Source organism: Globicephala melas, chromosome 6 (assembly GCF_963455315.2).
Source record: "Globicephala melas chromosome 6, mGloMel1.2, whole genome shotgun sequence".
In the NCBI taxonomy this organism is placed as follows: domain Eukaryota; kingdom Metazoa; phylum Chordata; class Mammalia; order Artiodactyla; family Delphinidae; genus Globicephala; species Globicephala melas.
The window spans coordinates 69,275,994-69,293,349 of record NC_083319.1 but is presented as its reverse complement, the minus strand read 5'-3'; the positions used below and the strand labels follow the sequence as shown (position 1 = coordinate 69,293,349).

At 38.4% G+C, this 17,356-nt stretch overlaps 1 protein-coding gene across 1 annotated transcript; it reads right to left on the bottom strand.

Annotated features, from left to right (window-relative positions):
• Positions 1-15,721: 15,721 nt before the first annotated feature.
• On the bottom strand, positions 15,722-16,309 carry LOC115843993 (small ribosomal subunit protein eS7-like). The gene has a single exon (XM_060299997.1). The coding sequence runs from the start codon at positions 16,307-16,309 to the stop codon at positions 15,731-15,733; it is 579 nt and encodes a 192-aa protein (XP_060155980.1). The 3' UTR covers positions 15,722-15,730.
• Positions 16,310-17,356: the final 1,047 nt, after the last annotated feature.

Here is a 17,356-nt window from a genome sequence, read left to right as displayed (position 1 = left end):
AACCCCGTCCTGTCTGAGCGAAAAACAGACGCCCTCCAGCGACCTACACGCAGAGGCGGGGCCAAATCCAAAGCTAAAACCCGGGAGCTGTGCAAACAAAGAAGAGAAAGGGAAATCCCTCCCAGCCGACTCAGAAGCAGCGGATTAAAGCTCCACAATCAACTTGATGTACCCTGCATCTGTGGAATACCTGAATAGACAACAAGTCATCCCAAATTGAGGAGGTGGACTTTCAGAGCAAGATTTATGATTTTTTCCCCTTTTCCTCTTTTTGTGAGTGTGTATGTGTATGCTTCTGTGTGAGATTTTGTCTGTATAGCTTTGCTTCCACCATTTGTCCTAAGGTTCTGTCCATCCGTTTTTTAAAAATTTTTTTCTTAATAATAATTTTTTAATTTAATAACTTTATTATATTTTACTCTATTTTATTTTACTTTATCTTTCTTTCTTTCTTTTTTCCTTCCTTCCCTCCTTCCTTCCTTCCTCCCACCATCCCTCCCTCCCTCCCTCCGTCCTCTTTCTTTCCTTCTTTTCTTCTTTCTTCCTTCCTTCCTTTCTTTCTTCCTACTTATAATAATTCTTTCTCTCCACTTTTTCTCCCTTTTATTCTGAGCCGTGTGGATGAAAGGCTCTTGGTGCTGCAGCCAGGAGTCAGTGCTGTGCCTCTGAGGTGGGAGAGCCAACTTAAGGACACTGGTCCACAAGAGACCTCCCAGCTCCATGTAATATCAAATGGTGAAAATCTCCCAGAGATCTCCATCTCAACACCAGCACCTAGCTTCACTCAACAACCAGCAAGCTACAGTGCTGGACACCCTATGCCAAACAACTAGCAAGACAGGAACACAACCCCACCCAATAGCAGAGAGGCTGCCTAAAATCATAATAAGTCCACAGACACCCCAAAACACACCACCAGACCTGCCCACCAGACAGACAAGATCCAGCCTCATCCACCAGAACACAGGCACTAGTCCCCTCCACCAGGAAGCCTACACAACCCACTGAACCAATGTTAGCCACTGGGGACAGACCCCCAAAACAACAGGAACTACGAACCTGCAGCCTGCAAAAAGGAGACCCCAAACACAGTAAGATAAGCAAAATGAGAAGACAGAAAAACACACAGCAGATGAAGGAGCAAGATAAAAACCCACCAGACCTAACAAATGAAAAGGAAATAGGCAGTCTACCTGAAAAAGAATTCAGAATAATGATAGTAACAATGATCCAAAATCTTGGAAATAGAATAGACAAAATGCAAGAAACATTTAACAAGGACCTAGAAGAACTAAAGATGAAAAAAGCAATGGGGAACAACACAATAAGTGAAATGAAAAATACTCTAGATGGGATCAAAAGCAGAATAACTGAGGCAGAAGAACGGATAAGTGACCTGGACGATAAAATAGTGGAAATAACTACTGCAGAGCAGAATTAAGAAAAAAGAATGAAAAGAACTGAGAACAGTCTCAGAGACCTCTGGGACATTAAATGCACCAACATTAGAATTATAGGGGTTCCAGAAGAAGAAGAGAAAAAGAAAGGGACTGAGAAAATATTTGAAGAGATTATGGTTGAAAACTTCCCTAATATGGGAAAGGAAATAGTTAATCAAGTCCAGGAAGCACAGAGAGTCCCATGCAGGATAAATCCAAGGAGAAATACACCAAGACACATACTAATCAAACAGTCAAAAATTAAATACAAAGAAAGCATATTAAAAGCAGCAAGGGAAAAACAACAAATAACACACAAGGGAATCCCCATAAGGTTAACAGCTGATCTTTCAGCAGAAACTCTGCAAGCCAGAAGGGAGTGGCAGGACATATTGAAAGTGATGAAGGAGAAAAACCTGCAACCAAGATTACTCTACCCACAAGGATCTCATTTAGATTTGATGGAGAAATTAAAATCTTTACAGACAAGCAAAAGTTGAGAGGGTTCAGCACCACCAAACCATATTTACAACAACTGCTAAAGGAACTTCTCTAGGCAAGAAACACAAAAGAAGGAGAAGACCTACAATAACAAACCCAAAACAATTTAGAAAATGGGAATAGGAACATACATATCGATAATTACCTTAAATGTAAATGGACTAAATGCTCCCACCAAAAGACACAGATTGGCTGAATGGATACAAAAACAAGACCCATATATTTCCTGTCTACAAGAGACCCACTTCAAACCTAGAGACACATACAGACTGAAAGTAAGGGGATGGAAAAAGATATTCCATGCAAATGGAAACCAAAAGAAAGCTGGAGTAGCAATTCTCATATCAGACAAAATAGACTTTAAAATAAAGACTATAACAGGAGACAAAGAAGAACACTACATAATGATCAAGGGATCAATACAAGAAGAAGATATAACAATTGTAAATATTTATGCACCCAACATAGGAGCACCTCAATACATAAGGCAAATACTAACAGCCATAAAAGGGGAAATCGACAGTAACACATTCATAGTAGGGGACTTTAACACCCCACTTTCACCAATGGACAGATCATCCAAAATGAAAATAAATAAGGAAACACAAGCTTTAAATGATACATTAAACAAGACGAACGTAATTGATATTTATAGGACACTCCATCCAAAAACAACAGAATACACATTTTTCTCAAGTGCTCATGGAACATTCTCCAGGATAGATCATATCTTGGGTCACAAATCAAGCCTTGGTAAATTTAAGAAAATTGAAATTGTATCAAGTATCTTTTCTGACCACAACGCCATGAGACTAGATATCAATTACAGGAAACGATCTGTAAAAAATACAAACACATGGAAGCTAAACAATACACTACTTAATAACGAAGTGATCACTGAAGAAATCAAAGAAGAAATAAAAAAATACCTAGAAACAAATAACAATGGAGACACAACGACCCAAAACCTATGGGATGCAGCAAAAACAGTTCTAAGGGGGAAGTTTATAGCAATACAAGCCTACCTTAAGACGCAGAAAACATATCGAATAAACAACGTAACTTTGCACCTCAAGCAATTAGAGAAAAAAGAACAAAAAAACCCCAAAGCTAGCAGAAGGAAAGAAATCATAAAAATCAGATCAGAAATAAATGAAAAAGAAATAAAGAATAGCAAAGATCAATAAAACTAAAAGCTGGTTCTTTGAGAAGATAAACAAAATAGATAAACCATTAGCCAGACTCATCAAGAAAAAAAGGAAGAAGACTCAAATCAATAGAATTAAAAATGAAAAAGGAGAAGTAACAACTGACACTGCAGAAATAAAAAAGATCATGAGACATTACTACAAGCAACTCTATGACAATAAAATGGACAACCTGGAAGAAATGGACAAATTCTTAGAAATGCACAACCTGCCAAGACTGAATCAGGAAGAAATAGAAAATATGAACAGATCAATCACAAGCACTGAAATTGAAACTGTGATTAAAAATCTTCCAACAAACAAAAGCCCAGGACCAGATGGCTTCACAGGTGAATTCTATCAAACATTTAGAGAAGAGTTAAAACCTATCCTTCTCAAACTCTTCCAAAATATAGCAGAGGGAGGAACACTCCCAAATTCATTCTACAAGGCCACCATCACCCTGATACCAAAACCAGACAAGGATGTCACAAAGAACGAAAACTACAGGCCAATATCCCTGATGAACATAGATGCAAAAATCCTCAACAAAATACTAGCAAACAGAATCCAAGAGCACATTAAAAGGATCATACACCATGATCAAGTGGGGTTTATTCCAGGAATGCAAGGATTCTTCAATATACGCAAATCTATCAATGTGATAAACCATATTAACAAATGGAAGGAGAAAAACCATATGATCATCTCAATAGAAGCAGAGAAAGCTTTTGACAAAATTCAACACCCATTTATGACAAAAACCCTGCAGAAAGTAGGCACAGAGGGAACTTTCCTCAACATAATAAAGGGCATATATGACAAGCCCACAGCCAACATCATCCTCAATGGTGAAAAACTGAAAGCATTTCCACTAAGATCAGGAACAAGACAAGGTTGCCCACTCTCACCACTCTTATTCAACATCGTTTTGGAAGTTTTAGCCACAGCAATCAGAGAAGAAAAGGAAATAAAAGGAATCCAAATCGGAAAAGAAGAAGTAAAGCTGTCACTGTTTGCAGATGACATGATACTATACATAGAGAATCCTAAAGATGCTACCAGAAAACTACTAGAGCTAATCAATGAATTTGGTAAAGCAGCAGGATACAAAATTAATGCACAGAAATCTCTGGCATTCCTATACACTAATGATGAAAAATCTGAAAGTGAAATCAAGAAAACACTCCCATTTACCATTGCAACAAAAAGAATAAAATATCTAGGAATAAACCTACCTAAGGAGACAAAAGACATTTATGCAGAAAATAAGACACTGATGAAAGAAATTAAAGATGATACAAATAGATGGAGAGATATACCATGTTCGTGGATTGGAAGAATCAATATTGTGAAAATGACTCTACTACCCAAAGCAATCTATAGATTCAATGCAATCCCTATCAAACTACCACTGGCATTTTTCACAGAACTAGAACAAAAAATTTCACAATTTGTATGGAAACACAAAAGACCCCGAATAGCCAAAGCAACCTTGAGAACGAAAAACGGAGCTGAAGGAATCAGGCTCCGACTTCAGACTATACTACAAAGCTACAGTAATCAAGACAGTATGGTACTGGCACAAAAACAGAAACATAGATCAATGGAACAGGATAGAAAGCCCGAGATAAACCCATGCACATATGGTCACCTTATCTTTGATAAAGGAGGCAGGAATGTACAGTGGAGAAAGAACAGCCTCTTCAATAAGTGGTGCTGGGAAAACTGGACAGGTACATGTAAAAGTATGAGATTAGATCACTCCCTAACACCATACACAAAAATAAGCTCAAAATGGATTAAAGACCTAAATGTAAGGCCAGAAACAATCAAACTCTTAGAGGAAAACATAGGCAGAACACTCTATGACATAAATCACAGCAAGATCCTTTCTGACCCACCTCCTAGAGAAATGGAAATAAAAATAAACAAATGGCACCTAATGAAACTTCAAAGCTTTTGCACAGCAAAGGAAACCATAAACAAGACCAAAAGACAACCCTCAGAATGGGAGAAAATATTTGCAAATGAAGCAACTGACAAAGGATTAATCTCCAAAATTTACAAGCGGCTCATGCAGCTCAATAACAAAAAAACAAACAACCCAATCCAAAAATGGGCAGAAGACCTAAATAGACATTTCTCCAAAGAAGATATACAGACTGCCGACAAACACATGAAAGAATGCTCAACATCATTAATCATTAGAGAAATGCAAATCAAAACTACAACGAGATATCATCTCACACCAATCAGAATGGCCATCATCAAAAAATCTACAAACAATAAATGCTGGAGAGGGTGTGGAGAAAGAGAACACTCCTGCACTGCTGGTGGGAATGTGAATTGGTTCAGCCACTATGGAGAACAGTACGAAGGTTCCTTAAAAAACTACAAATAGAACTACCACATTACCCAGCAATCCCACTACTGGGCATATACCCTGAGAAAACCAAAATTCAAAAAGAGTCATGTACCAAAATGTTCACTGCAGCTCTATTTACAATAGCCCGAGATGGAAACAACCTAAGTGCCCATCATCGGATGAATGGATAAAGAAGATGTGGCACATATATACAATGGAATATTACTCAGCCATAAAAAGAAACGAAATTGAGCTATTTGTAATGAGATGGATAGACCTAGAGTGTGTCATACAGAGTGAAGTAAGTCAGAAACAAAAAGACAAATACCGTACGCTAACACATATACATGGAATTTAAGAAAAAAAAAAGTCATGAAGAACCTAGGGGTAAGACAGGAATAAAGACGAAGACCTACTGGAGAATGGACTTGAGGTTATGGGGAGGGGGAAGGGTGAGCTGTGACAGGACGAGAGAGAGTCATGGACATATACACACTAACAAACATAGTAAGGTAGATAGCTAGTGAGAAGCAGCCGCATGGCACAGGGATATTGGCTCGGTGCTTTGTGACAGCCTGGAGGGGTGGGATAGGGAGGGTGGGAGGGAGGGAGACGCAAGAGGGAAGACATATGGGAACATATGTATATGTATAACTGATTCACTATGTTATAAAGCAGAAACTAACACACCATTGTAAAGCAATTATACCTCAATAAAGATGTTAAAAAAAAGATTAAAAAAAAATAAAAAGAAAGACGATTAAAAAAAATTCTAAATCATTTTTGAAATAAAGGGCTATAATGATTCTATTGTTAATACAAGGATCTGTTTAAAAATTCTAAATCATTTTTGAAATAAAGGGCTATAGTGATTCTATTGTTAATACAAGGATCTGTTTAAAAATTCTAAATCATTTTTGAAATAAAGGGCTATAATGATTTAAAAAAAAATTTTTTTCCAACAAACAAAAGCCCAGGACCAGATGGCTTCACAGGCGAATTCTATCAAACATTTAGAGAAGAGTTAAAACCTATCCTTCTCAAACTCTTCCAAAATATAGCAGAGGGAGGAACACTCCCAAATTCATTCTACGAGGCCACCATCACCCTGATACCAAAACCAGACAAGGATGTCACAAAGAATGAAAACTACAGGCCAATATCCCTGATGAACACAGATGCAAAAATCCTCAACAAAATACTAGCAAACAGAATCCAAGAGCACATTAAAAGGATCATACACCATGATCAAGTGGGGTTTATTCCAGGAATGCAAGGATTCTTCAATATACGCAAATCTATCAATGTGATAAACCATATTAACAAATGGAAGGAGAAGAGCCATATGATCATCTCAATAGAAGCAGAGAAAGCTTTTGACAAAATTCAACACCCATTTATGACAAAAACCCTGCAGAAAGTAGGCACAGAGGGAACTTTCCTCAACATAATAAAGGGCATATATGACAAGCCCACAGCCAACATCATCCTCAATGGTGAAAAACTGAAAGCATTTCCACTAAGATCAGGAACAAGACAAGGTTGCCCACTCTCACCACTCTTATTCAACATCGTTTTGGAAGTTTTAGCCACAGCAATCAGAGAAGAAAAGGAAATAAAAGGAATCCAAATCGGAAAAAGAAGAAGTGAAGCTGTCACTGTTTGCAGATGACATGATACTATACATAGAGAATCCTAAAGATGCTACCAGAAAACTAGTAGAGCTAATCAATGAATTTGGTAAAGCAGCAGGATACAAAATTAATGCACAGAAATCTCTGGCATTCCTATACACTAATGATGAAAAATCTGAAAGTGAAATCAAGAAAACACTCCCATTTACCATTGCAACAAAAAGAATAAAATATCTAGGAATAAACCTACCTAAGGAGACAAAAGACCTTTATGCAGAAAATTATAAGACACTGACGAAAGAAATTAAAGATGATACAAATAGATGGAGAGATATACCACGTTCGTGGATTGGAAGAATCAACATTGTGAAAATGACTCTACTACCCAAAGCAATCTATAGATTCAATGCAATCCCTATCAAACTACCACTGGCATTTTTCACAGAACTAGAACAAAAAATTTCACAATTTGTATGGAAACACAAAAGACCCCGAATAGCCAAAGCAATCTTGAGAACGAAAAACGGAGCTGAAGGAATCAGGCTCCCTGACTTCAGACTATACTACAAAGCTACAGTGATCAAGACAGTATGGTACTGGCACAAAAACAGAAACATAGATCAATGGAACAGGATAGAAAGCCCGAGATAAACCCATGCACATATGGTCACCTTATCTTTGATAAAGGAGGCAGGAATGTACAGTGGAGAAAGAACAGCCTCTTCAATAAGTGGTGCTGGGAAAACTGGACAGGTACATGTAAAAGTATGAGATTAGATCACTCCCTAACACCATACACAAAAATAAGCTCAAAATGGATTAAAGACCTAAATGTAAGGCCAGAAACTATCAAACTCTTAGAGGAAAACACAGGCAGAACACTCTATGACATAAATCACAGCAAGATCCTTTCTGACCCACCTCCTAGAGAAATGGAAATAAAAACCAAAATAAACAAATGGCACCTAATGAAACTTCAAAGCTTTTGCACAGCAAAGGAAACCATAAACAAGACCAAAAGACAACCCTCAGAATGGGAGAAAATATTTGCAAATGAAGCAACTGACAAAGGATTAATCTCCAAAATTTACAAGCAGCTCATGCAGCTCAATAACAGAAAAACAAACAACCCAATCCAAAAATGGGCAGAAGACCTAAATAGACATTTCTCCAAAGAAGATATACAGACTGCCGACAAACACATGAAAGAATGCTCAACATCATTAATCATTAGAGAAATGCAAATCAAAACTACAATGAGATACCATCTCACACCAGTCAGAATGGCCATCATCAATAAATCTACAAACAATAAATGCTGGAGAAGGTGTGGAGAAAAGGGAACACTCCTGCACTGCTGGTGGGAATGTGAATTGGTTCAGCCACTATGGAGAACAGTATGGAGGTTCCTTAAAAAACTACAAATAGAACTACCATATGAGCCAGCAATCCCACTACTGGGCATATCCCCTGAGAAAACCATAATTCAAAAAGACTCATGTACCAAAATGTTCATTGCAGCTCTATTTACAATAGCCCGGAGATGGAAACAACCTAAGTGCCCATCATCGGATGAATGGATAAAGAAGATGTGGCACATATATACAATGGAATATTACTCAGCCATAAAAAGAAACGAAATTGAGGTATTTGTAATGAGGTGGATAGACCTAGAGTGTGTCATACAGAGTGAAGTAAGTCAGAAAGAGAAAGACAAATACCGTATGCTAACGCACATATATGGAATTTAAGAGAAAAAAAATGTCATGGAGAACCTAGTGGTAAGACAGGAATAAAGATACAGACCTACTAGAGAACGGACTTGAGGATAGGGGGATGGGGAAGTGTGAGCTGTGACAAAGCGAGAGAGAGGCATGGACATATATACACTACCAAACGTAAGGTAGATAGTTAATGGGAAGAAGCTGCATAGCACAGGGAGATCAGCTCAGTGCTTTGTGACGGCCTGGAGGGGTGGGATAGGGAGGGTGGGAGGGAGGGAGATGCAAGAGGGAAGAGATATGGGAACATATGTATATGTATAACTGATTCACTTTGTTATAAAGCAGAAACTAACACACCATCATAAAGCAATTATACCCCAATAAAGATGTTAAAAAAAAATTTATTTTCATGGTGGATGGGGTGCAATTTTTGTGACTCTATTTCTTTTGGGGAAAGATATGTACTTCATACCGCCCAGTCCCTGAGCAGTATTGTTAGCTGTTAGGCCATGAGTGTGAGACCTGTTTGAAGCAATTGTCCCAATAGAGATGTGGGAAAAATTCAGTTAGTCACATGAAGAGATTAATTCTTCAGGCCTGAGCTCCGGTGGTTATTGAGCATAATTGGCTGCCTAGATTGATTCTGCAATGTCCCAAGGCCACGCTGATAGGTGTGTATGGAAGGGCAGAGGAGACACTATTTTTGTTATAGTGCATTACAGAAACATAGCTGCTTCTGCAGCAGTCATCTTCAATTCATTGTGTTCAGGGTTTTCCTCTGGAATGTGTAAGTTTGCTTAAGATTATACTTTAGTTCTCCATGAGACCTTCAACTCAAGTGGTTGAGCTGTCATTAAATATTCTTGTGGCTGAATGGTTATTAAAACACCAGAAAGATGATGCCAATAGGTATGGACCACTTTGCCAGGTTAGTACAGCATCACAAGCCTGAAGAAAAGTGAGGTTACACACCATCACATACCAAAGAAACCATAAACAAACCAAAGATTTTCATTGGCAAAGGGTAGTTAAAATATTTAATTGAACCCAGCAGCAGAGTCAACATAGCATATTTATATTTTAAAGCAATTGAGTGTGTCATAGCATATATCAAAATTTGACCATTTGCAGAGAGGCAACACTTCAAGCCCATTCAGGACCAACTAGAGTTAAGTAGTCTAAAAGGGACTTGCTTTATCAGAATTCTAAGATGAAGTTACTGCAGATGTTGGATTTACAGAATGAATAATATAAGCCATCTATTAGAAAAGATTTGGGAATTTTGCTTTGATACAAGGACAAGGAAGACAGCTATTCAAGTAGGTCCTTACTATTAGGTCCCCCCGACCCCTTCTGTTACATGAGAATAAATACTCTAGTCTTAAATTATTTCCCTGATGTTAGAGCCCACCTCCCTGGCTAGAAATACCTATTTGCGAATGGTCAGGTTTCCCCATAGGGGCTGTAAGACACACACATGGTTGATAGAGATTACAAAAATTGCATAGGTCCATGAAATATATAAACATGTATCTGTAACGTATTTAAAATAAAGACAGATGGAAGAATGTGCCCACAAGATGACAAAACAAGACTACGTATGTGTATTGGTCCAAGTCTTCCATCAGTATTGCTCCAGCTCCACACCAGGTATACGTTATGGCCTAGAGAGTATATGCATGCATACACCCAAGGGAGCCTCAAAGAAAGGAAATTGCAGTAGGCACACAATTCATCTCTAGCTGCCCACCTGCTAAATGTTGGCAGACTACTCTGGGTCACAACCCACATGTTGTGAACTACAGTTTTACCTCCCTGGGTAGCATGTGGTTTTGAAGGCAAAGGCTGTGAGTTTACGTTCCCGGATGCCATATGTATGCAGTTAGCGGACAACTATGGTCTCTTTATATGTACATGGCCACAAATCATTCCAGATTGATGCCTGGATGATGGACTCCATGTCCTGCAAATTTCCCATATGCTTCACCTGACTCCAGAATGAGTTGGAAGAAAATATGCAATATTGGGAGCTTTTAACAGAAAAATGGGAAGCCTCTACTTGTGGAACTACGGCATGTGAAGCTACAATTGGCAATGAAGGGAAAGTCAGCTTTTCCTGAATTTCCTTATGCGTTCAAAAAGCAAATCGAAGAAAAGGAAACCACCTGCAGTGAAAATATAATAGACTGCAGGGGCTTTCTCCCAAGTGGTTCTGATTCATCCTTAGTATCTGCAAGGGAAGAGCCATCCCCATGTTAAACTATGGCGTTTTCACAGATCAAACTGTGGGATTCCCAGTTTCTCTTTTTCTTCTCTCTCACTTTCCTTTTGTTCTTTCTTCCTTCCATTTCTCCTTCCCTCCTTCCTATGTATGTACATATTATTTTTCTCACTTTATGAGGGACTTGGGAGAGTAAACAAGAACTACAATTAAACAATAACCTCAGCACCATGGCAATTGAGAGCACAAGCTGACCATAAAGACCAGGAGTTTATTATTACTGAGCCTCCAGATAACCTACTTCTCCTGTGAGTGTCCTTGGAATAAAGAACAAGAGAAACCTAACTTACATGATTTGTTATCAAAGGGGGGAAACGCATTGCTTCCTCATACATAGGTATCCATACGGGTGTATCAGGGCAGGTGAGTGGGGTGGGTTTGAGTGAGGCTTTAGGGCCCCTCTTTTTTTCATGAAATATTTCAAATAAACGGATAAGTACAGAAAAGATGAGAAACACCCAGTGTACCCCCCCATTTCGTATAAAGGCTAAAATTTCCCAAGTTTCCTCAGGCTTTGTAAAGAAAATATTTCAGATATAAGTGAAAATTCCTGCCTACCACTCTTAACTTTCATTCCCTCCTTCCTTGCTCACGGTGAGTACAAGCGAGGGTTATTCTTATGCACGTTTTATCCGTGTAGAGCTCAGGCTCAGTAGTTGTGGCTAACGGGCTTAGTGGCTTCGCGGCATGTGGGATCTTCCCGGACCAGGGCTCGAACCCGTGTCCCCTGCACTAGCAGGCGGATTCTTAACCACTGCACCACCAGGGAAGCCCAGCCCTCAAACTTTTAAAACCCTATTTTACATTATAATCTACCTCCCCTACACACACCCTTTAAAGTATTTACCCCTCCATCTTAGGGCAGTTTCCCTAACAGCAGAGCTTGAGACAGAATTGCTAGTGGGAGAAAGTGAGAGAAGTGAGGAAAGGAAGAAGCTTAGCAAAGACTTGCCTTCTGCTGAAGATTAACTTCAGCGCGACCCCGCAGGAAGTTCCAAGCTCCGCAGGAAGTTACCTCACTGAGGCAGGGGTTGGGTCTGGCCTTTATACCCCTCATTTATCAGCCATTGGCTGCGGGCCACGGTGGAGGGGTTGCACGGTGTCAAGGGGATGCGGGTGGGGTGGGGACGGTGCAACCGCCCAGGCATTTCCAGTTAAAGAGGCTCAGCTTTGGGAAAGAGTGCAGCTGTGAGCAGTTAGCAGCTAATAGACCAGGTGGGGGTGAGTGCGCTCGCCCAGTAAAGGAGATCTGGGCAGGGCACCGCTAGCACTGACTGCACCTTCCAACGTGTGATACGTCCTGATGTTTTTCTCCCTCCCCTCCCCCCCCCTTCCTTCTGTTCATTGCCCACTAAATTGATTTCATTAATTTAGCGAGTTAGCGGGGATAGGATAGATTATTCAATAAATGGTGCTGGAATAATTGGCTATTTATGTAGAAAATAAAGCAAAATTATATCCCTCATCTACACACACACACACCCACGCACACAGATTCATGGATGAGTAAAGATCTAAAGTTAGTAAAGATCTAAATCTAACCTTCCCTCTCATCTCTTCCCCCTCCCCCTTCCTTCAGTTCACTGTTCACTAAAATTGATTTCATTACCTGTTAATGGATCACAACCTCAAGTTTTAAAAACACTGTCCTGGGATATGCCTAGAAGGGGAATTGTGGGTGTATGAACATCTACATTAGAAGATACTACCACCTGGCTCTACAAAGCAGTTTAATTGATTTATTTTTCTGCCAGTAGTCTGAGAGTTCTGGTTTTATCACATCTGTGTATGGTGGTACTTGTCATTGCTTTCAGACTTTGATTTTTTACAAAATTTATGGCTGTGAAATGGATATATCATTATTGTTGTAAACTGAATTTCTCTGATTACTCAAATTGAGCAACTCCTTGTGTTTGTGAATCAATAAGTTTTCCCTTTTGTAACTTGACCATTCATATTCATTGCCTTTTGTTCTTGTTGGTGATTTCTAGAAGTATAACTGAGCAGGGCCCTGTGAGGGCTTCCCAGGACAAACATACCCCCCCCCCCCCCGTCCCCACGTCCCCACGTCCTCCCCCTGCCTGTTTGCAGAAAAACATTAGCTTCCTAGGTCCTCCCTGAGTTCCAAAGAACAGATTTAATCAGAGCAGTGAGAAAATACGCAAAACAAAGGAAAACGGTTAAGCAAGACAAAATAATAGTAGTTTAGCATTAAAGCCAAGGACATTTAGTTCCTCCTCAAGGGTTAGAGATAATATTCTGAGCCATATCCTTGAGCTATTTTGCAGATACTGAAACCCTCACCAGGTGGAAGAAGTTAACTGCATGCTGCCCACAAGCACGTAGACCCCAGACCAGGTGGAACCAGGTTGATGATGTTGACTCCCGATTACCTTACCATCCAGCAAGCAGAATAATGTGCACAAGGTGATCGCGTAGCCCGCAACCCTCTCCCTCACCCTGTCTCTAAAAACCTTTCCCTGAAAGCCATCCAGGAGTTCAGGCCTTTTGAGCATTAGCCATATTCCTTGCTTGGCCTTGCAATAAACCTGCACTTTCCTTCACCAAAACCTGGTGTCAGTAGATTGGCCTTACTGCGCAGGCGAGCGGATTGTAGTTTGGTTCAGTAATAGGAGTTCTTTATGTATTTTGGGGAAAAAAAAATATATAAGTTTTTTGTGTTTTGGTTTTTGTTTGTTTTTGGTTAATGTGTTGAAAATACCTTCTCCCCGTGTTTGACTTTTTACTTTATGTATCTCTTGATGTGCAGAAGTTTTAAGTTTTTATAAAGTCAAATTTATATTTTCCTTCAGGTTTTGTGCTTTTTTGGGGGTACAATTATGAAATTTTTCTCTAGCTTGGAGATATAAAGATATTCTACTTTATTTTCTTCTAAATAATTTAAACTTTTATTTTTCACACTTAGATCTTTATTCATCCATGAATTTTTTTTTTAGGATGTAGATTAGGGATGTAATTTTGTTTTATTTTCTACATAGCCAATTATTACAACACCATTTATTGAATAATCCATCTTCTCCCCACTAATTTGTAATGTGTCCATTTTCCCCATATACATAAGTCTGTTTATAAGTCTTGCTATCCGATCCCATATATCTATTTGTCTATTCACCTGCACCAAGATCATGATCTCTTACTTTTTATAGCTTTATGATAACTCATGATATTTGATAGGGCCAAACTACCCATTTTGTTCTTCAAAATTTTCTGGGTGTTTTTTGTCCTTTTTTTCTTCCATATAAATTTTAGGATCAGCTTTTTAAGTTTCATAGAAATTTCTGTTGCATTTTTATTGGAATCAAATTGATATATTAATTTGAGAAGACTTTACGTTATTGAATCTTTCCATCAATGAACATGGTATATCACAACATTTATTCAGATCCTTCAATGCTATTTTTAAGTTTTCCCCATAAAATTATAGCATATCTTTTCTTAGATTTATCCCTAGATTTAAAAAAAACACACTTTATTGATATTTTGAGGGGTATATTTTTTTCTATTACATTTTCTTTGTGGTTATTGCTAGTCCATAGGGACATAACTGATGTTTGTATAAACTCTTCCTGAGCTCTCTTATTGATTCTAACTTTGTATAGACTCTTATTTTCTTTAGGCAATCACATCATCTACAAATAAGAAGAGGTTTCAGGTTTCCTTCCCAAGTTTTATGCTTTCCTTTCTTTTCTTATTTCATCAGTTAGGACTTTTATCACAATATTGAAGTGAAGCAGTCATGTAGGTGAAATGTTTTATTAAGATAGTGCTTGCTATAGGTATATGGTGTTAAGGAAGTTCCCTTATAATCCTGGTTTGCAGAGATTTTTAAAAATCTTGATGAATATTACATTTTATAAAATGACTTTTCTGCATCTATTAAGTATATACTTATCTCCTTTAATCTGTATTTAAAGTGTATGACATAGATTTTCTTATAAACTCTTTGGTTTTTATACACTGACAAATGATTTGCTGATGTTTTATTTAGGACTTTGTATCTCTCTGCAAATATATGCTTTTCTTTTACAATCCTTGTCTGGCTTTAATATTAGTGTTAGACTAACCTTACAAAATGAGTTGGAAATATTACTTCTTTTATTCTCTGAAGCAGAGATTACCAGATGTGCTATAAAAACACAATCTACTTTTAAATTGCCTGCAAAAGACTCACAAAACCAAGCTTAATTTTTTATTAGGCAAGGTCAAATACTTACATTGACTGAGTTTTCTGACATATTTGGGTTTACTTCTACCCTTTTATTTTAGGTTTCCTGATTGCCTTTTTTTATTCTTGCTTATTTTCTTTTACTTCCTTTCATCTAGTGGACTAACAAGATAACTACAATTTTTCCTCCCTTATGCTGTTTTATAAACTAGATTGTTTTCCTACCATTTTAGTTATTACTCTTAAATGTTTACCAAAATATTTAACCATACATTTTTCTAACAACATTTAGCTATGTAATATTTCTATCTTTCTGGCGAACATTACTTTCCGCTTTTACTACCAAGGAACAATGCCCCCACTCCATCTTTTTTGTGTGTGTCTGTGAATAATATTTTAGTCATCTTTGTTTACAGCTGAAACTCTGGGAACTCAAAATTAACATCCTTGCCCATGAGCTTGTTATAGACACCAGAAAACGTTTCAACCTTGTGTTCCACATTGTTCTGCTGTGCTTTATTCAAACGAACCTTTATGAGTCGGCTGCCATCCAGCTTCACGCGGATTCTCTTGCCCACGATCTCACTTCGGAAAACCAAGTCCTCCAGGATGGCGTCATGCACGGCTGTCAGAGTGCGGCTCCTGGGACGTTTTTGCTTATTTTTTGTACGGCTTTTTCGAGTTGGCTTAGGCAGAATTCTCTGAACGATAAAGACAACGTGCTTCTCGCTGAACTTCTCCAACTCACACACTAGCCAGACCTGGATTTTCTGGAAGGATTTCAGATGAGGAACGGAAACAAAGATTATGATAGCTTTTGGACAACCAACATCTTCAATTTCTTTGGCGGCTGTGATGTTCAGCTCCCGCAGCTGGGCCTTGAGGTCCGAGTTCATCTCCAGCTCCGGGAGAGCCTGGGAGACGCCAGACTCGAACTCGTCCGGCTCCTCGCCATTGGGCTTCACGATCTTCACGCTGGAACTGAACATGGCCGGGACCTTGATGACGCGGCACTCCACTCCATCTTTTTATTGTGTTTAGAGCTTTTATTGTACTTAAAAAAATTCAAAATATTTTTATTTTTGTGTGTGTCTGTGTGTGTGTGTGTGCTGTTTCATTTCTTCCTTCTGGGTTCATTTTTTCTTCTTGAGATAAATCATTTAATAGTTCCCTTTGTGAGGATCAGTAGTTGGTAAATACTCCAAGTTTTTGTGTGGTGAAATGACTTTTTTGTCTCTACAACTGAAAGGTTGTTCGGGCATAAGAGTGTAGATTGACAGTTATTTCTTGTCAGCCCTGAAGATATTATTGTTATTTTTTGGCATTGATTGCAGCTGAGGAAAAGTCTGCTATCTGAGAGCTTTAAAAGTCTTATTTTCTTTGATGTTCTGCAGCTTCATTTTAATGTTGACATGTGGATTTATTTTTATATATTCAGTTCAAGACTTTGCACTTCCAGTCTGAGGACTTACGTCTTTTTCAATTTTAGAAAACTACTATTTATTATGGTTTCAGATCTTTCTTTCTCCTTCATTCTGTTTCTTCCTAAATTACTATTTCATAACTTCTCCTCTTTCTTCAAACCTTTAACACCTCCAGTACCCTCATCATCCAAAATGAAACCTTCACCTTCTTCCCCAAGTTAGCTTCTCGCGTGTTAACTTTCTTTTCTTTCTCTTAAATTCAATCTATTAACAATCCTATTGGCTCTAATTTAAAAATAAACCCAGAAAGTGACCACTTGTCACCTTTCTCACTATCACCACCCTATGCTAAGCCACCATTGTCTTTCTGCTTCACCCTTTTCCCCCACAGTCTATTCTTAGCACTTAAAATTTTAAATTGCATCTCCTCCCCTACTGTCCTCATTGTCTTCTCCATTTTTCATTTTTCTCCATGAAATTTACACAATTAAAAAAAATATATATATATATACACACACACACATACATAGTCCCTTCTTCTTTTTCTTCTTCCTCTCCTCCTTCTCCCTTCTCATTCTTATTCTTATTCTTTTCACTGTTTCTCTTTCTCAC

Excerpts from the sequence above, each read along its gene's own strand:
- LOC115843993 (XM_060299997.1), bottom strand. The coding sequence starts at position 16,309 with ATGTTCAGTTCCAGCGTGAAGATCGTGAAGCCCAATGGCGAGGAGCCG.